At 36.7% G+C, this 24,426-nt stretch overlaps 3 protein-coding genes across 3 annotated transcripts; all 3 read left to right on the top strand.

Annotated features, from left to right (window-relative positions):
• The first annotated feature begins 579 nt into the window (after positions 1 to 579).
• On the top strand, positions 580 to 2,873 carry LOC113751629 (expansin-A1). Its single transcript, XM_027295699.1, has 4 exons — positions 580 to 659; positions 826 to 956; positions 1,053 to 1,362; positions 1,957 to 2,873. The coding sequence occupies exons 2-4, from the start codon at positions 833 to 835 to the stop codon at positions 2,261 to 2,263; spliced, it is 741 nt and encodes a 246-aa protein (XP_027151500.1). The 5' UTR covers positions 580 to 659; positions 826 to 832; the 3' UTR covers positions 2,264 to 2,873.
• A 5,630-nt stretch (positions 2,874 to 8,503) lies between these two features.
• Positions 8,504 to 9,731, top strand: LOC113753632 (transcription termination factor MTEF1, chloroplastic-like). The gene has a single exon (XM_027297833.1). It carries the CDS (start codon positions 8,539 to 8,541, stop codon positions 9,466 to 9,468), a length of 930 nt encoding a protein of 309 aa, XP_027153634.1. The 5' UTR covers positions 8,504 to 8,538; the 3' UTR covers positions 9,469 to 9,731.
• A 13,495-nt stretch (positions 9,732 to 23,226) lies between these two features.
• On the top strand, positions 23,227 to 24,426 carry LOC113752646 (transcription factor MYB105-like). The gene is made up of 3 exons (XM_027296738.1): positions 23,227 to 23,635; positions 23,737 to 24,233; positions 24,328 to 24,426. Exons 1-3 carry the CDS (start codon positions 23,227 to 23,229, stop codon positions 24,424 to 24,426), a joined length of 1,005 nt encoding a protein of 334 aa, XP_027152539.1.

Below are 24,426 nucleotides of genomic sequence, written 5' to 3' on the forward strand. Positions count from 1 at the left end.
GAGTGTAGTCAGCTTGCATGTGCTGAGAATGGAATATGTTTTTTGAATTCTCAAAATTCAAAAAGAGGAAAATCCACCCAAGGCCCCGCTTGCTTTTGTCAAATTTCCCATCCACAAAGCACCAAAACCACACCCTTTCTAACAATAAAAACCACCCCCTCACTCCTACCCTTTTTGAAATTGCCTTTATTGTACCATCAAACCTTCATTATATGTGGCTTGATATTTAAATGGTTTAAAATTTGTACGCGTAAGTAATGCATTTATTTGATTTAATTGAAGTTCAATTTTTGCCAGTCCTCAATTGACCTAGTTGAATTCTCCTCTTAAAATAGATTAAAATAAAAATATGAATAAATATAGAATAGACTAATGACGATTGTTTAAAAAAAAAAATAGTAATATACAATTTCTTTATCTTTCTCTTCCATTTTTTTTTGCGGGAGGTTATGTACCTAAACAGTTGCTGGTCCCCAGCCCCAAAAAAAAAAAAAAAGTGTCAGTTAGTTGTTACCTTACCGTAGCTTACAGAACCAGCAGCCCATCTCTAAACTCCTATTTAAACCCCTCTCCAACACCCATTTTCTTCCCACCACCATCTCCATTCTCTTCTTCACAAACTCTCTCCGCTTCCTTCTTTCTCTCTGCTCAATTGCCAAGTATGTATCTTTCTGCTACATTCTCGTTTTTTAATATAATTCTCGCAATGTTCAGATCAGATGAGCTGAGAAATAATATGCTACATTTGCAATTGTTGTAATTTTTTTGGCTTTGGCAAGCAAAATGTTAAATTCTAATAGCTAAATTTTGTTTTTTGATCTGCAGAATCAAAATGGCTGCTACTGGGTTTTTGTTGGTTGGACTTCTTGCAATGGTCAGCAGTGTTCACGGATACGGAGGGTGGATTAATGCTCATGCCACCTTTTATGGAGGGGGCGATGCTTCTGGAACAATGGGTATGCACCGGTTTAGAAACTTGCCTTCTTCTGGCCTGCATGTTAAGAGGATTTCCACAGATCTTGATAATTTTTTTCCTGTTCTTGTGCACACAGGTGGGGCTTGTGGCTATGGAAACTTGTATAGCCAGGGGTATGGTACAAACACAGCAGCACTGAGTACAGCTCTGTTCAACAATGGGTTGAGCTGTGGATCTTGCTTTGAGATTAGATGTGTGAATTCTAAATATTGCTTGCCCGGTGCCATTCTGGTCACAGCCACCAATTTCTGTCCTCCAAACAATGCCCTGCCTAACAGTGCAGGGGGATGGTGCAACCCTCCCCTGCAGCACTTTGACCTCTCCCAGCCCGTTTTCCAGCGCATGGCTCAATACAGAGCTGGAATTGTCCCTGTTGCTTATAGAAGGTATGCTAAGCAAAATTCTTCAAATTTATGAATTTTTTCCATTGAAAAAACTTTTTGACCGAGGAGAATTTTGTAACTTGGCTACCACATGGGCCTCATCCATGTTACTCACTCACTTGACTGACTGGTAAAAAGTTGTAGTAAAACGGCAAACCTGAAAGGTTTTGGACTTAAATCTAGTGGTTACGTTGCTTAGAAATGGATGGTAGGGCCATACGGTAATAAATTCTTGCTTCTATTTTCTTGTGATGTTCCCATCACTATAATGAATGACCACGAGGACTTGTACAGTTTGTAGTATTTAAGCATTCTTTCCTATGACAGTCACATGGGCTGTGGTAAACCCTTCTACTAATGGAGAAATTGACAGTAGTAGACTAGTATTTGTGATATGATATGAACCCTGTTGACGAAACGGAACGAAATTCGCATTAACAAGCCCCGGATCGATGGTGATCGACACGAAACTTGATTCTCGGACTTGAATGTGAATCCGGATCTTCTTGTTCTCATCAATTTGATTCTTCACTTCTTTAATGGTATTTCTGTCCTGCCTTCTTTTAATGGGTTTTTTTTTTGTTTTTTTATGTGTAGGGTGCCCTGCAGGAGAAGGGGAGGCATAAGGTTCACAATAAACGGTCATTCCTACTTCAACTTGGTGCTGGTCACCAATGTTGGTGGTGCTGGTGACGTCCATTCGGTGGCAATCAAAGGGTCCAGAACTGGCTGGCAGCAAATGTCGAGAAACTGGGGTCAAAACTGGCAGAGCAACTCCTATCTTAACGGGCAGAGCCTCTCATTTAAGGTCACCACAAGTGATGGCCGCAGTGTAGTGTCCTACAACGCTGCCCCTGCTGGTTGGTCCTTTGGGCAGACTTACACCGGTGCCCAATTCCGCTGAAGCTCTCCCGCTCCTGCTTCATTTAATACTCTTTTTTTTTTAGCTATTACTATGATTTGGTAGGGGGGCTTGATATACTTTATGTGGTCACTGGTCACTAGTATTAGTATTGTGACTATTTTTGTTTTCAATTTTTCATTTCACTAGGCAATAGGGATCCGTCTCAAGTTGCCTTGACGACTTATTAGTATGGTATAATTGAGGGAAGATAAGTAGTACTCCACTATATTTTAGGCAGGGTATTGGCCCTACAGGGGGGAAATGAGGAGGGCATATTTTAAGATTGTCCCTCTCCCATTTTGTGGGGTGTCCGTTTTGGAGACCTTAAAACTTCTTGGGGTCTTTAGTTTTTTTTTTTCCTTCGGTCCGTTATGAGGCAGAAGAAGAAGATGATTGGGCAGAGGTGGACTATAACCACCCGCCTTTAGTATGTGCTTTTTTTTTTTTTTTTTTGGGGGGGGGGGTTATTATATCTTTGTCTAGTTGGGATTTGATCTTCTTCTTCAGCATCCAGCCGGAGTTGTACCATGTGGTGGTTAATTTCTATGGAAGTGCAATTGTAAATCCGATTTGAATATCAATGAAGGAGTGTTTTAAATTCTACCGACAACTTCTTTCGTACCATCCCAAAGTGATGGATTGATTTAGGTTCATTCTTTTGATGAAATTAGTCCCATCTCACAGGGTTTAGACTCAGAAAAAAAAAACACAAAACGTTTGGAAGACAAGAACCATCATGTGTAATGCTAAATTCGCCGACTAGTAAATTTTGTACTAAACCAGTGACCAGACCTTGGCTGTTGATGCAGAATCAATTCCTCGTACAACATGATCTGTCTCAAGTGCTGATGATATTTTTAGTTTTTATTCTCTACTAGTAGTGCTGAACAGTTCTGTTCTTTAATTGTCTCAGTAAAATTCAATTTGACGAAAATAACTTGTCGATTAGTATAATCCTTTCTTCACATGACTGTACAATTTGCGGCAGCATTTCACTTCGATACATCGTTGTCTCGACCTCTGATACTTGTCCGTTTCAATGAACTACGAGAATAAAAAAGATTTACTGCCTGCCCTAAACCAATTTTACCGTGGAGAATGTCTGCAAACATTTGCCCAAAGGAAAATTAATAATAATAATGAGATAATACTCCATAAAATTTGCTCAGAATCAAACTTTTTTCTTAGTTAATGTTGACCGGTTTCGGAAATGGACTTCACTACTGTTTTCTTATAAATGGAAATCGCCAAAGAAAAAGAATCAAAAAAAATTGATTAGTACTATGTAAGTTTGCTTTCAATTTTTTACTATCATTTAGAATCCAAAAGCATCCCCAACTCCACAAAACTTGGAAATGGAATTGCAGAAAAAGTTTAGTAGACAAAGATCCTCGTGGTCACGCTGCAAGATTCTCTGCCTTCCCACCCAAACTCAAATACGGGGGTTGAGGGATTTTTGGTGGTTGGGCACTTGGGCGGACCAGTGATGAAATTCTAGTCTTTTTACCATACTACAAGACTAGAATTTACTTATAGTGATGAAATTAAAACTAATAGGCAACACTAACGCAAGACTACAGCTAATTGATACATGCACATAATAGAAACTCAAAGCTTGTGATACTTGGACCATAAATTATAAAACCTACAATAACTTTACTATAATTTATATATTGTAGTTGTAATTTCAATTAATGAAAGGGAAGACATATTATATCTTTTTTTTTCTAAATGTTTTTCTAATAGGGAATGGTTGGAATTTAAAAAGTAGAAAGGGAGTCCGAAAATTAGAACTTAGAACCTCTGCTTTCCGTGAGACAAATTATCTCTAGCTATTCTCTTAACGCATCTTGTCATAGTTGTCTTGACGAGACTCTTTGATAATAACAATTAAAAACTCATTTGGATTGTATTTTTTCAAATAATTTTTTATTAAAAAAATTATTATAACACTTTTTTGACTGCGTCCAATATATAACAAGTGTGTCAAAAGAATCATTGAAGATTTCTAAGGACACTTTAGGTGAAAATGATTAGAAAAAATTGAAATTGTAAAAAGAAAAAATTCATCCTTCAAGTTCAACCTAGAGACCCACGTTAACCAAAATTTCAATCATCTGGAATCGTTTAAAGTACTATATCCATAGTTGTCAAAATCGCGATCCGGATCGTATTTAAAGTCGCAAATCATATTAGATTTTGTTTGGATTGCGGTTTTCCGTCGAAAAATTACATCGTTTTCCGTGATCACATTTCCCTATTACCTTTTTTCCTCACATACATCAAATCGCTACAGTAATTTTTCCATGAAAAATCATGAAAAATGCAATCCAAACACAACCGAGTCTATGTAGGATCGCGTAGAATCGTAGCAGGATCGTTAGGATCGTACGATCCTACAATTTTTTGGTAAATTTGTGAAATATGAAACTCCATTTTGCAAGTAAATGAAAATATTTGTGATATATTTGTAATTTATCAAAGAATTGCAACCTTTAATTGCAATTAGGAGCTTTTGATAGGATCTTACGATCCTACGATCCGATCCTGTGAAACTAAAATCGATGTAGAATCTCAATTTTACAAACCTTGACTATACCAGTTTAAATCAAAAGTCATGTTCTAGTAGTTTCCCGTTCACTTCCTTCGAAGTTTGAACGTCAAAGATGGCTTTAAATTGAAATGAATTTTGGGGAAAAGCAAAGGATCCTCAAAGCTCAAAGAGTCCAAACTCCAAAGCTAATAACAAACTCGGGTGGAGAAAACGGGCGGGAAATGAGGTGTGGGTCTCGGACTCCGGCGGGAAAGCCCACGTCCTAAGCCTGACAATGACTAGTCAAACCTCAGACTTTTCGTCTCACTTTTCTGATTTCTCTACGAACAGTTTGATCAGTCTGTCATATCCTCATATGTAAGAAAACTTTCTCCACAATCTAGAGTCCCGTGACTATAATATGCTCTCTGCCTCGGACGCAACTCTTTTGCCACACAAGTAAATTGGCTCAAGCCTTCATCTTCGAGCCCCCCAAATAACCCACCATGGCTTCTCGCTCTTGGTTAAAGCTATGCCTGATTGCCTTCTATTTGGTAGTTGGTACTATGCGACTGTCTAATTTTTAATTCTCTAGTTAGTTTTTACCGGTGTCCAAACAAGGCGTGGTAATTACGACATTCGTCCCATTTTCATAGTTCTGATTTTTTTTTCCACACAATTTAAAAAAAAATTTAATTAACTTTGTTGGAAGAATAAGTGTAACTTACTATCTTCCTAAAAGTTAAAAGTTAGGTGATACTCAATAATAATTTACATTAAATAAGGGTATTTTAGAGAAATATAAAGTTAACTGTATTTTAGAAAGTGGATTATAAATTTGGATGGATGAAAAGGGAAATCAAGCATATCAAAGTGAGGTAGAGGGATTATAATTCTTAATTAATTTTTAATTTTTTTAACAACTATTTTATCTCACATATGTTATATCATAAAAAGTGTTATAGTAATTATTTCAAATAATCTCCTATTGAAACATATTTCAAAATTTTCCTAATTTTCTACACTGTACTGGCACATGGTAGTGTTTTAACCCTTTTTCTTAGGTATAATTTCAGAAAACCTCTATTGAGGTTTCTAATAGTTTTCACTTAGCGCACTTTAACTTTAAAAAATACCACTTACTTTCTCTACTTTTAACATTTTGTAATATTAGCAACCTATTTCAAAAAAAAAAAATGAGTCTTTTTTTTTTTAAGACCATTTCTAGTTGTGGGAAATTATTAAAAAGGAAATTACAAGTTGCTAATGGTTTGGTACTTGATTCATATCAAAACATTTTTACACGGACTTGACTTGTTGCATTCAGATGCAAACTTTCACTGGGTTCCTAAAAACTGTGTTATAAAAATCACTACAATAGCACAAAGCTTTTCAAAAGATTATGTGAAGAAGCTATTTGCAATAGTATACTACATTGATACTTTTTATCATCATCTGATGTATTTAAGATAAAAATGTAGTTAAAAATATAAAAGAGTAATTGAAAAATGTATTTATGATGCAAGCAAAATATTACTATTTAAAAAACATTTTGGTATCCAAAAATTATCAATGAGAAATTAAAGAGCCAATTTTTGCAAATTATTGTCAACCTTCCACAAATTAAGACTAATTTTAACAGCTGTATTATGCAATCATAGACTTACAACCCACAAGGCCAGACAATTTCTTTTTAAATTCTATACTGGGCCATTCGGTGGCAATCAAAGAGTCCAGAACATACGTCAAGAGACTGGGCCGAAAATTGGCAAAGCAACACCTATCTTAATGGCAAAAGCCACTCATTTAAGGTCACTTCAAAGTGATGGCCGCGGTGTTCTACGATGTTGCCGCTGCTGGCTGGTCCTGTGGGCAGACTTACACCGGTGCCCAATTCCGCTGAAGCTATCCTGCATCATTCATGTGAGTACTATTTTCCTAGTCGGACTGGGAGGGAATGAGAAGGGGCGGGAAGGGGTAAAAGAAAAATGGTCATTATCACTTTATATTTGATTTCATTATTAATTACTCCCTTAACGTTACATCTCACCGACTTTACTTTCAAGACTAATAGTTAAATTTAATGAAATTTGTTAATTCAATTGAGAATACATATTTAACCCTTTAAATTGTTATCACATTTCCCGCATATACTATAGCATTATTATCAACTTACATTCTAGAGTTATTTTTTATGCAATTTATCCCACCGTTAAACCAATTTAGCAAGTTAAAGAATTTTAGAAGAAAGTACCCTCCTCCTTGTACAATAAAAATAGTAAAAAATTTAGAGTGACTTTTCTTCTTTTTAGTTTTTCTTTTTAGAATCAAGAAAGCAAATTCAAAACATTAATCTCTTTCTATTAATAATGAAAAAAATAGAAATATAGAAGGGGGAGAGAGAGAGAGAGCTCAATTCTTTTTTTTTTTAAATAGTACAAATAAAAAGAATTCAATTTTTTTTTATTTTAAAATTACTTTACGTTTTTATGTACCTTCAAATTCCAATCCTAATCCCAACGATGTTAAAGTAATATGATAATATTATATTCATACTTATTTTCTTTCTTCGCAAAATGTAATTTTCTATTTCCTTCTCTCCTATCTCTTTTTCTTTTCCTAATTTGGAAAATTCTTTTATTTTTATGCTTTTGGAACACTTAAAGTGAAAAAAGGAAGAATAATCATTCCAATTTTTTATTTTTAATTATATATAAAAAAAGGTAAATAGATTAAAAATTTTTTGAATATATTAGTTAGGTTAACGGTGGGGTAAAATACCTAGAAAATAATGTTATGGTATAAATTGATTGTATCACTATAATTTAAAGGGATAAAGTAGTGATAATAATAATAATGTAATAATGCTATAAAATAAAAGGGTATTTTTATTCAAAATTTGTTAACATACTGAGTTGAATTACCTATGAGGTTAAAGTGATAAAAGATAGTATTAGGATAGTAAATAGATAACAGTAATATAGTTTAAAGAAGTAAAGTGATAATGACTCTAAAAAATAAAAAATAAAGGTGGGGAGGAGAGGCAAACTTGCAGCCAATGGAACTTGCGAGGACCTATTTGCCACGGGGCGCCCGTTGCATCTTGGCAGGTTGAAGCCTAGCATTTGCTATGTCATTTTACCTAGAGTTTTTAATGAATCAAACTATTTGCAAATGTGTTTGTGTTTAACTTGTTCGAATTCGAAAAAAGTTTGATCGTTTAATAAATGAATCGACTTCAAACATAATATTATACTTGTTTAATAATCAAATCAATTATAAACATGTTCATGAATCATTCGAATAATTCATGAATACATATATAATTATGAAAATAAATATAAATACATTTAATATTATTAAATATATATTGTAATTCACTAAAAAAAGTATTTATACATACATTAGCATTATTTATTTTTTAAAAATCAATAAGTACAATTAAACTTATTCTAAATAATGTATTATTTATTAAAAATATAATTAGATCAACTTCAAAATCAAATTTGAGCTCGAATTTGGCTCATTTATGAGTTAGAATCTGAACTCAAATATTTATACAAATAAACTCAAATTCAAACAATATTTATAATTAGTTAATATTCGAATCCAATTACTCGTTGAAAGCTATCCCTATCGATTCGGCTCACTAAAAGCTCTTGTTTTACCATTTAAAAAAAAAAAAAAAAACTCTTGTTTCACCCGGCTCCTATCCTTTGACTGCCAGTAGTTCAGTTCAGTGATGATACTCCGACTGCAGCTGCTTCTTCCTCAGCCCCTATCTCCCCACTACTCTTCCTCCTCCACCACCGGCTTAAACCCCATTTCCACTCCCAAACCCCTCATTTCCCGAAAAGCCCTCAACTCCCACCACACCCCCACCACCACAACAGTTGACTCCGGATTAAAATTCCGGGAGAAAATCCTCTACCTCGAATCCCTCAAAGTCAATCCCACAAAAGTCCTCCAGAAAAATCCAAATCTCCGTTCTGCCCCTCTCTCCTCTCTCCAATCCGTCGAGCACTGCCTTTCTTCCATGGGTATAGAGCAGTCTGCCCTAGGCCGCATTCTTGACATGTTCCCCCAGCTCCTCACAGCTGACCCCAGCAATCAAATTTACCCTGTTTTCGAGTTTCTGTTAAACGACGTCGAAATCCCTTATTCCGATATCCGTAAATGTATAATCAGATGCCCCAGATTGTTAGTCAGTGGTGTCGAGAGTCAGTTAAAACCCGCGCTTGAATTCTTGATAAAATTGGGTTTTGTTGGCGCCAATAGAATCACTTGCCAAACCACTGTTTTATTGGTATCCAATGTAGATCATACCTTAACTCCCAAAATTGATTTCTTGATGGGGTTGGGATTTGAGTACAACGAGGTGGCGAAGATGGTGATCAGGTCACCTTCGCTGTTGACATTTAGCATAGAGAATAATTTTATGCCGAAATTGGAGTATTTCTTGGAGGAAATGAACGGGGATTTGGAGGAGCTGAAGAGATTCCCGCAGTATTTTTCGTTTAATTTAGAGGGGAAGATAAAGAAAAGGCACCGGATTTTGGTGGAACACGGGTTGTCATTGCCGTTATCAAAGATGTTGACAGTGAGTGACGGGGAGTTCAATGCCCGGTTGATTGAAATGCAGTTGGAATTAGTAGAGGAAAGGCAGTTGTAGTAAGTTGGCTCTGATTTTTCAGTTCTGTTTAGATGTAAATTTTGGTGAAGACAGCCCAATGTCAAGTATATTTTTGTTCATTGTTTGTTAAAAATTTGTACTTTAGTCAGCTGTATGTTCGTTTACACAAAAAAGATAAGGTCTTCCTTTCCTAAAAGATGAGTTTGATAGCTAATTCATACGCTTGGCTTAATGTTTTGGTCCTTTTGTTACTGTGCTTATTGTGTAATTATATGGATGGTCGGACATTATTGGACAGATTAGAGTGGCTGAAATGATTTTGGTTGCTTATAATAAAGATTTTGAGTATTGTCGATGTCCATATTATACAGGGCTAATGTCCATAATATACAGCTGGTATATAACCATCCACGGTTTAGAGAGAATGAGAGAGGGAGTGTGAGGTAGAGAGACATCGATCCTTTCAGCGCAAGCATCAAGCGTTCAAGTCTTTTGTGAATCCTCATATATTCATTGCTAGAAAACATACACGACAAAATATCAAAATAGTTTGTCTTTGTAAATCAGTGCCACATTGGAGAAATCTGACTTTCTATATTCTTACAGTCCTCAGTTCTAACACCGTTTTCTTTTTACCTGGCCTTAATGTTGGTAATCTGTAGCTTGGAATTTTTTATTTTCCAATAAGTGTAGCGTTGCAATTCTGGATTCACCAAAATCCTGTTTTAGTATAAGAGTGGAGCTTTAGTGATGGTAGTACAGACTCCTTAATGGTGCTAAGACTATTAGATATTATCAGTCTTCAGCGTCTGCATATGACTGACTAATTTAATTGCTGTTTCAAACTCCGCTTCTCGTTTCATTGTCATTTGGTTCCTTTGTATTTGTGGCTATGCATCTACGAACACTTCATGGTTACTGGTAGGTCCTCTTCAGGTGTAGTGAGGGTTGAGATTGGATCTTTGTTTTGATATACAGCAATCTGATCCTTTGCGAAAGGATATAAGATCTCATTTTACTGAAGACATGAAATCTGTGCCTCAGAAAAAGGATATAAGATCACCAAGCAGATGATTGACTTTTTAATAGAACTTGATGATTGCTGCATAGTGAGTACTTGAGCTCTTGATAGATTACTAGATGAGATGATAGGATTGTACTCATTGTGGAGGCTTTTTCTCATTGTCACTTTGGAAATGTTCCACTTCTGTGTTCTCTTTACATTCCCTGCTTGTCATGCAGCTGCTGATTTGTATAGAAACGGCAAAGCTATCTGAAGCTTAGGGTTATGCGTTTCACCATGTCATTAACCCCGATGTTGATTTTCTCCTCTTGATAACTCTTACAGCTAGTTCTCTACTCGTCTGGAAGAGTTCGCAAGTTCCCCTACATTAGACTGAATTAGCTGTAGGATGTGCCTATTTTCGTATTAGTTTCCTTGCGATTTCCTCTGTTTAGCATTTATTCTGCAGAGGCTTACAAGATGCTTAGTGGCAAGTCAAAATTACGAAAGGATTAGATTTAGGATCTCATATCCAAGCTTACATGTGCTGCTAATCCTCGTACATTAACATTTTATTATTAGAGCGAAGGCTTTGGAAGATCACTGGACTGTAAGATAATTGGATGGCCTATATCGAAGCCTATTTTGATCTGAGTGGAAGATCACCAAAATTGGGTGCTGGGTCCTGTAGAGGCTGTAAACTTAAAACAACCAGTTGGGACTGCACAAAGACTGGGACCTGATGTTTGGACCTTACAACTCACAGCTGGGAATCTTGAAAAGTATTAAGGTCTCCGAATCTAATATTTGAGGTCTGTTTGGGCTGAGTCTTGGTAAGCACATTGAGAGGAGCTTGAACCCACACTGCGATGAGTAGTACTTTGAGGAAACTGAACTGAGAAGTATGGACCAAAAGCCCAATTGCAACTTCATCACCTCAAGTCAATTTACCCGTTTAAGAATTCATTCTCTACAAGGCAACAAGGTTTATATTTTCTTCAAGAAAGAAGAAAGGGGACTATGGAGGACTCGTATATAGGGGAAATTTAATTTGCAGGTGATGAGATTCTGACCCAAACATTTGTAGGGAACAAAGACCAAAGACCAAACTCTCCATTGTTGAGGCTATCTATCACTGCAATCTTCTATTGTTGCTACTTACCACACCAAGTCTTCGTCGGCTCATTTGACCACCTAAAATTAAATGTCCCCACCATCACCCCTCTTCCTTGTTTTTCCCCTGTTTTTTCTGCAGAAACATTTTTTCCTATCTTCTGGGCCAACCAAAAGCTAGCATTGAGTTCATTTACCGTTGCCCCAGTACATTTTTAGGGTAACTTATGAAGGGGCTTGGCAAGTTTATATGTATTGACAAGAGGCCAGAAAAATCTTAAACCTGGGAGACTAGGACCCCTTTGAATTAATTATGAGAAAAAGCAAAGATGACATGGAATGCAGATGCTTGTAAAAATTAAAAAGAAAAAAGTGATGAAACATATCCAACAATGACTGAGATTTTATAGTTTTATACCGGATTCTTGCAATGGTGATTGGTGTACGTGTAACCTCTGTTTTTGTATCTGTTCCCTGCCTTGGAAAAGATAACTTATGCACCTAAACGGTCCAGCTTACCCTTCCTGAATAGTGCAAATCATTTGTTTGTACCAAAGAACCTTTTAGTATGTCTTGGACCGTATAATGTACTAGTTTCTTCATTTGATAATCATTTAAAACATGTTCTTACTGTTAATTGCATCAAAGCTTGAACTGTTGTTTTCGCAAAAGTAATTACTGCATGACACGCCACCTATGTTCCAGTGAAATTATTGAGACTTAGAGAAGCTGGTGGGGATTGCATGAGATGTACGAGTGCTCAATAAAGGTCCATTTAAGTTAAGGTTTGGGGTGGTTCATCATCCTTCCAATGCCAAGAAAGGACAAACCTTAAGTCAGTTAGGTTTGAAATCTGACATTCTGATGCGATGATGTAATGCTTGCTTGCTTACTGACTTGAACAATCTGACTCGAGGCTGTGGAAGGGTTGATTATTTACTTGATATATAATGCCTTTTCTTCTTGGAAATGATCAACTGGAAAGTCTGGATTGGAATTGCTCTGCTTCTTCTGCTACTAATAATTTCTGGGAGCGAATTTAATTCTTCAGGAGAGCACTGGTACCTTTTCCTATGGCATTAAATTCCTCGAGAAGAATTTTGTTCTTTTCTGTTGACCTCCTCAATACATGCAAGCACGCTTCTAGCAATCATCATTTTGCATCTCTAAAGCACATTGAAATGCTCTAGACATTCACGCTTTCGTGTTTAAGGGCTAGCGACGACTCGATTTTCATTTCTTTCTTGTTGGTCTCTCTGGGGTGAAGGATGGGATTAACATTTCAATCAACTCTTCCTACTACGTACTGCTACATAAATGAGCAGTTCCCTGTATGATGATCTAGTGGAAAAGACATGCAACAGGTTTTAAAAGAATCAATTAGAGCTTTGACCAGTGATTCAACTAAGGAAGGTTGCAAATCTTCGGACTCGTAATAATAGACACCAGAGCTGCATTTTCAGTAGGTAATGTAGATTAGAAGGTGAGAGTGTTAGGGATCAAATCCTTTCACTCAAAAAATTATCAAGCTACAAGCTTCATTAGTCTTTTTTTTTTGGCATTACAGGATGAAAAAGGCTAAGAGGCTTTCATAAATATCCCGTTAAGTAAGTAGTACTACTAACTAGTAAAGACATTCATTCGCATAAACTTGCACAGGCTTGCTAGACAGTACGGTGTGAAAGGGGGCATGAACCGTTGGGCCTGTTTTTGTCTCTTTGAAACAGCACATAGGATGCTGCGCACGTGGACATGAAGAAGAAGACTAAAGATAGAGAGAGAGAGAGAGAAAGAGAGGCAGACCCCAAAATTTTCAATTCTGGACGACGAGAATCTCTCTCTCTCTCTATCTCTCTGTGTATGAGCCTGCCTGTGTGTGGATGAAATGAAACATAGCAGAACTGCGTTCCCCGTTTGGGCTGTTCCTCAAGTCCTCAACCCTCTCTACCCTCAGCCAATGTAAGAAAATCTCAATCAAAATCAAAGAATCAAAGACTGTCGTCCTTTTCTTTCAATGCTCTATGCATCCCACAATTACTACTCTCTTCCCTGACACTTTCCACCCCATGCACAGTTACATAACTTACTTACACTTTTACAAAACTGTACAAACGTAGCTCAGGTTTCCAACGCTACTCCTACTACCTTCTGGGCTTTTACTCACTGGACAGTGCTCTCTCGTAGGAGTACATGGACAGTATGACATACGCTTGTAACTTAGTACCAAATCATACACTGTTCCAAGTCAGAAATATCTAACCCACATGGACAGAGAAAAAAGGGGTAGTAGTGGATACAGGAGGGAAATGATGTCCGTATGCCCATGTATCAAAAATTTGCTCCAAGATCAACAAATAGAGCTAGCTAGGACCGCTTGGGGTTCTCAATTTTCATCACTATTCCAGCATGCACCTTGAATGTGCTCCCCCCCTCTTTTATGATCCAAATAGCTTTATGTCACGAGTGGTTAACATCTAGCAAATCATGCAATGTAAGTGGGGTAGATTAATCTACCTTTCCTTTCCATTTATAGTATTAGAACTTTAATGATGTCATCTTTCTTTAAGCAACGCTATGCTTTGCTCAGATCTTCCATGTCAGTAGTACTCTACTTAGCTACTTACTGACTGTCAAAGATTATACTGCAACAGTTTCACCTTCTACCTTTACTATCTATATCTGGTATCATTTACCTGTAGATCCATCTCCTTCTTTGTATGGTTCACGGAAAGTCAGTAAGACAAAACTCCTAGCTCCTTCCAGTCCCAGCTCTCAATTCTCATGGATGGGACTCTCCCAGTCTCAGTCTCTCTACTACGACTCTACTCTACTCTATTCCCCTAATTCAATGTGTTGCCTAGACTCCTCGGTGGGCCTTAAGCTAACTTTTCTAGACTTGATGTGGAAGTACTGTAACTCTGTCTGTGTTTTTTTTTTTTTGTACAAAGCAGATTGTCATCTCATCCTTGACCAACTGTTCTTTGAATTTATTTATGTCCACATTTCCTCTTCTTTTCTGCCCCAACTCAATTTGGGTACTCAACTAATGGAAAAAAAAGAAGCAAATCATGCATGCCAATTACGAGTAATATAATGAGCTATATATGTGTTGACCAGAGCTGCATTTGCTCCCAAAAAAAAAAAAAAAGGAAGAAGAGAGACTAGAGCTGCATAGTTGCGGTCCACCCACTTATCAGCACTAAAGAAACAATTGATTATGGCGGATAGTTCTTCGCATTATCTGCTGGTGTATATACCAAGCCCTATGTATCAGATTAATTAATGGAACAACATTTTGAAGTAAGTAATCAATATGCATGTGCAATCATGATCTTGGATGTATGTAATTAGTAGCACATAAGTGGTCTTGTCAAAGTTCATGAGGATTGATGAGACGGGTCACTACTATCTACTACTCTTAGTCTCTCTTATATAGCTCAAAAGCACCCAAGAAGCAAAGCTGAAGCTAATGGCTTAGGGTGTTTGGAAGAGGTAGTTGGGAACTATGGCACACACATTAATTTGTGTCCTTTTGCTTGGGCTATGTATATTTCTCTCACTCTTCTGATAGGATGGATCAATTACTCATTGGGACTTTCTTTCATGGAGGGAAGGGCACATCCTACCCAGCACAGTATCCCCACCCCGAAATTCACTGTGGGTCATTCAAAAAGTACTCTTTGCATATCTTTATGTCTTCTGTTCCTCCCTAACGAGTTTTGTCAGGTGACTGTTTGACTACTAAATTCCTCCTGTCCTTTAATCCCAAGTGTAATGGCATTCGTTCATTAATAGTAATAGTAATTAACTTCATGTATTACACTCAGTTTGTATGGTCATATATTGCCTGGTATGTCAATATTGAAAATGCGATCGACATTTTTTTTTCTTATTTCAAGTGAAGTATCGACAAGAAAAGTTTGTACTAACAAGAAAAAGCTTGTTTGTACGAACAAGAAAAAGCTTAAGGAAGTATAGTGTGGAAGGCAACAATCACAAGGGTTTGGCCATCACCAGCCGTATGTCCCCTGTGTAGGAGAAGCGACTAGCATGAAGGGTTTGCATCCATCTCTCAAGTTTCAAAGTTGTGGGTCTGGCAAGTGCTACTACATTACAATATCCATGATAACTTTTTAAGAAAGAAGAGAGGAGAGTTGGAATTGCTCTTGTACATATGCATATGGTAATGGTTTGGAAACTTGGGGGGACCAGAGAGATGCGGACCGGGGCGACAAATCCAACCATCACCCCGTCCATTTGATAGAGTTTTGTTTTAATCCTCTGCTAATAGCGCTTCTGGTAATTAGAATTTGTCGACAATTTTGTTTCGAAAGGGTTGAAGTATAGGGTTTGTCTGGATAAAAGATTATTTGGACAAATTTTTGGAAACTATATGCTAACATCGCTTTTTTTATAATTTGATACATGTGAAGTGAAAAAATAGTTTAAAAAAATAAAAATATGATTGAAAAATATATTTATAATATAATTAAAATTTTCTTTTTTAAAAAAAAAAAAAATCACAGTCCAAACAAATCCATTCTGACTCGCCTCGCAAAAGAGTGTGGAATTAACCAAATATTTCTTGGCAAATCTTTTCCACATTTTTTTTCTTTTACAGTAATATCTACAAATGTGATGGCCGAAGCAATTCAAGTGTAACTTCAGGGCTCCAATGACCAATAGCCATTTTTGAAACTACCATTCATTGCCTGTGCATTTAGGGGTGTAAATGAATGTAATCAAGTTGAACATCTTCAACTTTGTTTGATTATTTTAACGAGTTTAAAATTTTGTTCAAATTTAACTTATTTATTTGTCAAATGGAGTTTAAATTGAGTTTTTTTATCGAATTTGAATGGAGTTTAAATGAGTTTTTTTTTTATCGAATTTGAATGTTATCGAACATAAAACGCTGTTTTAATTTTGGATCGACTAGTTAGTGCATCAAGGTCGAACTCGCTTTTACCTAGGGTTGCAAATAAATCAAGCCGCTCGCAATCGGATCCGAACTCGATTAACATTGAGCTCGAGTCGAGATCGAGCTGATCAAGTCAAACTCGAGCTTAAAAATACTAAATTCATTAGCTTGCGAACCAATTCAATCTCGATTATATATATATGTATATATATAATTTTTATTTTAATAATAAAATTACATATATATTCCTAATATTTTATTATTTGTTAAGAAAAATTATTATTTTATTTATTTTTAAAAAATAAAAAATATATTTTTTAATTTTTTTTAAAGCTCGAGCTTTATAAACCAAGATTAAGACTCGATTCGATTAGGCCAAAATATGATTCGACCCGACTCGACTCGTTTGCATCCCTACTCTACCAAGTGAAAGTCAGATTCGAGTATAGAATAATTTGGTTCATTTTTCGACCCTACATGCATTGTAATAACTTTCTGAGCCATGCGCGACCAAACTGGGATAGCATTCACGACCACTTTGGTCAAGGCATTACATGTTCAATTTTATTAATTATGTGGTATAGAGTGAAGCAATTAAGGTTGTGTTTGGATTGCATTTTCCATGATTTTTCATGAAAAAATTACTGTAGCGATTTGATGTATGTGAGGAAAAAAGGTAATAGGGAAATGTGATCACAGAAAACGACGTAATTTTCTGACGGAAAACCGCAATCCAAATTTCTTATTAATATTTTACTTGCACATTTTCCTTTACTTTTTTATTTTTGTAATAAGCGGAAGTGAAAGAAAAATGAAAAAAAAAGTTGTACATGTTGGATAACATCGTTGTAGTATAAGATTTGCCAATCAAAAATTTTCCAAAAAAAAAAAAAAAAAAAAAGTTCCTGCATTTTGAAGTTTTGCTTAAATTGTGCACAGCTGCTGGCTAGTAATTTGCAAAGGACATTAGGTTTATGGCCACTCATTATTAGCTACATATGATCTATCTTATTGGTTGTACTGGTACCCTATTTCACCTGTGTGGGAGACTATCTTGTGGCTTGTAATCCCATCCCACGTTAGTGGTTGGATTTTGTCTTGTTTTTAGGAGCTCGTCCTAAATACTGCATAGCAACAGGGACACTATAATAATGGCCTTTTCCTTTCATGTAGTTCCAGGGGAACAGACTCAACAGAATCTCATGGAGCAGTCATCCTCCTATTCTGTTGTGGGCCAACTCACATCAGCATTGTGGGGGTGGGGGGGCTCCTGTTCTTTTGGTGCCCTAGCTGGCTAGTATTCTTCTGAGAGTCAGTCATGAGGATGAGAGACCTGAGCATGGATTAGCAACTCAGCACCTCCGACTTATTTATTCTAACACATTACACCCTTTCAGAAGCAAAAAATCTCACTTCTTGCGCATAAACTTTGATCCAACCACCTCAAAGATAGTTGAACTTTTGAGAGATTATACCAACTTATAATACGTACATCATCATGAATATATATATATATATATATATATATCGTTTTTGCTTCCTATAACAAACTCAATAATATATATTTGTGTGGGTACATACCAGACAAATAAGCCACGGCTGATGTACTCAAATAACTAACACATAATATTTTGTTCAGTATCTTATTAGCTTATTAATTAACTAATCAAATGTTGATCGACGTATAAAGTGGCTGCTGCTGCTTTAGTGTACGCATCCGATGACGACTACTAGAGCAGCCCTTTCCAAAGTACTATTATTCTTCGAAAAATGCATATATATATATGAAATGGGTTTTGTTGAGAATATGTTGTCCACTTCCTAGGTTTGACATCATCATCTGCGGCTATGGACAAAGAAGTGAGCCTACTTCTACTTGTGCTTGGAAAGAAAAGGACTGGTGAAGGTGGGTGGATGGAAATTTTATCACATGAGTTTAGTACAAAATAATCCAAGAAGATAAGGTCATGAAAATGCAATTATGTATCATCAATATGTGATAAGTTGTTGTTTCTTTGTCCACTGAATTAAGATGCGACTCTATTAATGTTGTACTCCACAAAATATGTGCCTAAACCCAAAACGAGAGAGAGAGATCAGAGGGCAAAAAGAAGAAGAAGAAGAGCTACTACGTATGCTAGAGTGGCCACACGTGCTGGGTCACCTAGCTTCATAGAGACCACACGTGCACATGGGAAGGCACTAGACAGAGGGAAAATAAAACTAGGAAAGAAGCCACCACAGAAAATATATGCATGACGAGAGAATATGTATATGTGTCTTCAGGGAGGGCTCCCCAGTCCCTCCCCTCCCCAGGGAGGGTTGGCTTGACAACTGCACACAGTTTCACCAGTCAAAAATACCAACACACACACACACTCACTTCTAAGTTCTAACACACAATTCACACACACAGAGAAAGAGAGAGAGACGTAGGCAGGGTTTTACTGAGTTGGCTTGTGGTGGTCTGAAAAGTTTAGGCATCAGATGCTACCACATACATCTGTTGTCCGTGTCTGCAAAATACAACCCACACACACACGTTTGGTTTCTTTTGGAACTTGCTTGCAGCATCGTTGTCTTCACTCGTAACTAATCCCATCTCATCAAAGCTTTGCAAACATCTCAGTTCCCTCTCACAACTTGTCTGTGTTTTTTGTACAACATCAATGATCAAAACCAAACACTTCCGTTAACGTTTCTTGCTTACATTCTCGTGAATTGGCTGTATATTCTTTAATTAAACCCCAACTATCTTTGCTGCAGCTCCGAACGGACACTTTGTGCATGACAAATGATAAACCATATTATGCAATCAATCAAAGAGTTAACGAAGATGTTTCCAAGGCCGCCTTAGCTCATATTAGAGGACTTCAGGGTTTAAATGCGCGTAAATTTACTCTTTAAAATTTATACACGTGACATGCATCCGCTCCTGCTTCCATACACGCTACTACTATTACTGACCGTATATAAAAAATTAATTTAATTTATAAGTTAGAAACAACTATATGTGTGTGTGTGTGTGTGTGGTGGCATTCAAATTCTTGATTTCTTTCTCTTGATTTAATTTTATGTGGATTCTAAATTGTTGATTTTAGGAAATTGCTTTCCTCCAAAAGGGCATTTTATTTTGTAAACAATTAGAAGTAGCATATAATGAGTATTCTACTCTCACATCACAATGCATGCAAACATCAACAACATACCAAGACTTTGAAAGCTGTACCAATAAAACTGACCTGGCCAGCCAGAAGAAGTAGATATCGACACACAAAACATGCCTCATTGGTTGGACCCTATATATTGGCCATTGAGTTTGGAAGTAACTGAAAAATGGGGACAATTCTTTCGTTGTTTCCATTCTTATTAATTGAGTGGTTTTCAATTAATTGGTGATAAGGCATTTCGGTTGGGGTTCCTGCTTCCTGTGTCCTATAAAATAAAAATATAAAGTCAGGTTTCAAAGTTATTTGACCAAAGGTGTTTCAGTTCACTGAAAATGTAGTACATTCCTGTTACACTGACACAATTAATGAAACGTATGCGACTAGGTTTTGGTATACCAGTAAGTACATAAAATTGATATTCATCATACACTACTGTTTTCCTCTCAAAGGAAATAGTTGAAATTGGACTTTGACATATTTAATGTTATGACTTAAAACTTGTTTTACTCTCCCTTGGAAATCTCATGAGCTTGTCAAGTTGTTTCTTCAATCGGATCATTCTGCCAACATTCCTGCGAAATAAAAAATTTAGTAGTATTGTTCAAAACAGAGCAGTAAACAAATTAATTTTCCATCATTATTATTGTTACCGCCAAGCTTGGAATAGTGACATATTTTTTCAGATTGCCTATGGTGGGTGCGCCTTGAACCTATAATTTGCAAATTATAACAACTTTTACACATTATTTTGCTTTTAAAATTTCTTGCACGCTTGTACATACATACATACAAATATACACTCGCACACACTATACTTGCCAGTTATTTGATCCAACGAAATATCAAAGGCCATTTTGCAAAATTAGGTCTTGTAACGGCCTTGTTTGGATTGCTTGTTTCCGTCGGAAAATATTGTCGTTTTCCGTGATCACATTTTCCTATCACCTTTTTTCCTCACATATATCAAATCGCTACAATAATTTTTCCATGAAAAATGACAAAAAATGCAATCCAAACATCTTTTGTAAAATTCTGAATGTAAGCCATATAATTGACGATAAGAAACTTATTGATATGCTTACACCTACCGCAACATTCATCATTCTAAACTTACCACTAACCTTATGCAGCTTTTTCAACCCCCACATTAAGGGGAAAAAGTCAATATAGATGACAAACCTCCTTAGTTGTAGTTGTAACGAAAAATCTTAAATAAGCAGGAAAAATTAAAAGAAGAAAAAAAAAAGAAAGCAACATTGCTGGGTATTTTTCCCCTTTCTTTCAATTGTCATGATTGGATAGAGGACTTGTTCGCGAGAGTGTTTGTAGCTTCTTTCTAACGCAATTTTCTTAAAATACCAAACTTGTTGAGAGAAGTTTTCCTCCTTGTTGTGAACATTTGGACATCAGTGAATAGTTGGACTGTCTATTGTATTTCTTCTCTTACTCGTCACAAGCTAATAAGGGAAACTTCTAGTAGTACTAATTTTACACTACGATATGACATTTGACATAACATGACGGATTTTGGGAAAAGTTTTTTGTCCAGAAATTCCAGTCGAATACTAGTAGGAAATTTTGGTGTTATGTCGATGTGTATTTTCCAATTTGTAAGATTACGGTATTTTCCAATTTGTAAAATATCGCCATGCATTGAATCACAAAAGGTTAAAACTGAGAAAAAGTTAGGATAGCTTATCATAATTAAGTACTTTAGTTTAGATATGAATATGTCCAAGCAGGACAATTTTTCCGAATGTGTAATGGCTTTTGTACTTCTGTCGTTGGCTAAACTTAAGAAGCTTAATGAGTCACTGACGAAAGAGATGAAGTGGAAGTGATAATTTAGTAAACAGCTATTTCAAGTTTTGGTATTGATGAGCTATCGTGGGGTCAATTTCTTGATGTATACGATCACAAGAATTGGAAACCAAAACATATATATCTCGAGACCAATGTAGGAATGATTAATATGACTCAACACCAATGTGATTTGGCGGCATAAATACAAAAGGGGCTTCCGAGATAGCATTACAGTCATTGGCTATCAGGCGTGAAAAGTGACAACAGTAATCCGGCATTCATGAAAGCTCTAGCTATTTTGGCTTCTCTCGTGTGACTTCTCCTACATAATAAGAATTTAAGTATTAATTTTAAGTCTTCAAAATCTCTTAGCTTATGATATGCGTCTGTGGGCAATTGAAGAAATATTAGTGAGGGTCAAATCCAACTTCTCCCTCCCTTTTAATTTTTGGTCTATAAAAATGGTGATTTGAGAGTTGAATTATGAATCTCAGGATCACTTAATTTACGTCCTTAACAGTTGAGTCTTGAGGGCAAAAGTTAACTTCTTTATTAAGTGCTCTGATTATTATCATCAATGCCATAAAGAGTGCAGAATGGCCCAACAGGTAGTTTTTCTTCCTGTTGCCATTTGTAATTGCCAGTCTTGGCATCACGTCAAAATCATATCACCACTTTTCATGTGAAAAAAAAAAAAAAATTCTGATGCATCAAAATTTAATTTTTATCCTACTTAGAGTAGAATTTGTATTTGATTGACGATTATTGCAAGATCAATTTTGTTTGTACATGCAAAATATTATTGTACCACAAAATCTCCTATTACAGATTCTCAACTGTGACTACAGTTTTTCTACTGGAATAGGAATGGAGATTTAGCATTACAAGTTGCAAGATATGGAGTGCTATGTTCTTGACAGGGTTGGTTAAAGTGGTGTAATCAAAGCTTCATTTTCAGCATTTGACAAGATAAAGGGTGTCTAAGACCTGTATAACACGAAGCTAACAGACATTATATTTGAAGTCTCTCTTGTCAATGTCGGGAGAGACAGCCTAAGACCTTCACCTCTACTCTCAGCTGGTGGCATATATAGGTATTAGGACATGGGAAAACAGAAGAATATTAAAATCTAGAAAAAGATAGCAATTTCACTGTTCCCCAGGAACAGGAAAAGGAAAAAAAATGGAGAAATCTGTTACTTATTCTGGTACGAGTGAGAGCGATAGTTTCTTTTTTATTTTTCTTTTAGAGTAAAAAAATTTTAATTCGCAAGTATAAATATTGGGATAATAACTTTTGGAGTTCAGTGAGGATCAGTCCACTCAGGGGTGGTTAATCGACTCACCCAAACACACACATACACTTCTCTTTTCTGTTAGAGACACTTTTGCTGTTTTTCTTGCTCCTCCCAAGTTTCTTTATCTCATCCTGGGCTGCAATACTTCTTCCTTTCTTTCTCCTGCTCACTCCACCATCTGTCAAACTTCTTTCTCCTTCAGCTCTGGTCCCTGCTGAAATCTTTCTTTTTGCACCCTTTTTCATCACGTCATGATCAAGATGAATGTGACCGTGTAGAGTTGATGTTAAAGTAAAGCACCCTTCTGTCAGAAAGGATAAAGAGTTGATGGAAATGGCAAACAAGCAGTGTAGTATTTATGCACCAAATACTACTAGTAGCATAAATACGGGCATTGACAGTTATCCATCAGGGGCTTCCCCGTTTCTTTGTTCATCATCATTATCATTATCATCGCCATTATCTTCCTCTCCTCCTCCTTCAGGTTCAATGGGCATGATTTTTGAAGACATGAGCTGTTTGTCCATCAGTCCAAACTATCTTTCTTCTTCACGAGATAGCTTACATGAAGGAAGACCTTGTTGGGGTTTTTCTTTTATGCCAAAATGCCTCCTGGAGGAATCCCAAAATAGTGACGTGGGAGAAGGTAAAGGTTCATCCGACTGCAGTGACGGATTTGGAGAAACTGGTAATCAACCCATTGATCTTAATGCTGATTTAAGTGAAGAAAAACAAAGCAATAATCTTCAGGCCGTTGGTAGCAGAGATAGTGGCCAATCAAAGCTCTGTGCTAGGGGGCATTGGAGGCCTGCCGAAGACACAAAGCTTAGGGAACTAGTAGCCCTTTATGGCCCTCAAAACTGGAATCTCATTGCAGAGAAGTTGGAGGGAAGGTCAGGTAATAACTAGAACCTTAGCTAGTTCTCCTTCATCAAGAGCTCTATCGTGTCTTGGGAACCTTCTTATGTTTAACTTTGCTTGTGCATGTTCCTTTTTAAGGTAAAAGTTGCAGATTGAGATGGTTTAACCAGCTGGATCCCAGGATAAATAGGAGAGCTTTTACTGAAGAAGAAGAAGAGAGACTAATGGCAGCACACAGGCTATATGGGAATAAGTGGGCCATGATTGCTAGACTTTTCCCAGGTAGAACAGATAATGCAGTCAAGAACCATTGGCATGTTGTGATGGCTAGAAAGTATAGAGAGCAATCCAGTGCTTACAGGAGGAGAAAGATGGGCCAATTTGTCTGCGGGAGAGTAGAAGATCACGACCGTAGCTTTGTCAGCAGGAGGGATGCAAGTGCACCCATCAAAACAGAATCAACAGGACCTCCTCCTCCTAATTACACTCTGATTAATAACTCCAACGGAACACTACTTGGTAACCTAACAGCTTGTTCGTCAGGAGGAAATCTTAATGGCGGTGTAGGTGCTGGTGGCATTGGGATTGCTTGTGGATCAAATATTTCACCCCACATGGCAGCTGGTGGGGAAGCAGTACTAAGCAATATCGTACCCTCTCGTCACACTGGATTTTGTTCATCGCAACAAACATCCTGTGACATCTTTCCTGGTGTGTCCCTTAACACAGAGAGCACGTTTCCTCGTATTTTTGCCTTACCTCGTTGCTTCAAATTGTTCCTTTTTCATATTTGTGGTCTCTAATATTGCACTGGACTTTGGCCATTGA

Source organism: Coffea eugenioides, chromosome 11 (genome assembly GCF_003713205.1).
Source record: "Coffea eugenioides isolate CCC68of chromosome 11, Ceug_1.0, whole genome shotgun sequence".
NCBI classification, from domain to species: Eukaryota; Viridiplantae; Streptophyta; class Magnoliopsida; order Gentianales; family Rubiaceae; genus Coffea; species Coffea eugenioides.

Excerpts from the sequence above, each read along its gene's own strand:
- LOC113752646 (XM_027296738.1), top strand. The coding sequence starts at position 23,227 with ATGGGCATGATTTTTGAAGACATGAGCTGTTTGTCCATCAGTCCAAAC. Across the intron at positions 23,636-23,736 it reads GAAGTTGGAGGGAAGGTCAG|GTAAAAGTTGCAGATTGAGA; the intron begins GTAATAACTAGA and ends TTCCTTTTTAAG. Across the intron at positions 24,234-24,327 it reads TGGCAGCTGGTGGGGAAGCA|AGAGCACGTTTCCTCGTATT; the intron begins GTACTAAGCAAT and ends CCCTTAACACAG.
- LOC113751629 (XM_027295699.1), top strand. The coding sequence starts at position 833 with ATGGCTGCTACTGGGTTTTTGTTGGTTGGACTTCTTGCAATGGTCAGC. Across the intron at positions 957-1,052 it reads CGATGCTTCTGGAACAATGG|GTGGGGCTTGTGGCTATGGA; the intron begins GTATGCACCGGT and ends TTGTGCACACAG. Across the intron at positions 1,363-1,956 it reads GTCCCTGTTGCTTATAGAAG|GGTGCCCTGCAGGAGAAGGG; the intron begins GTATGCTAAGCA and ends TTTTATGTGTAG.
- LOC113753632 (XM_027297833.1), top strand. The coding sequence starts at position 8,539 with ATGATACTCCGACTGCAGCTGCTTCTTCCTCAGCCCCTATCTCCCCAC.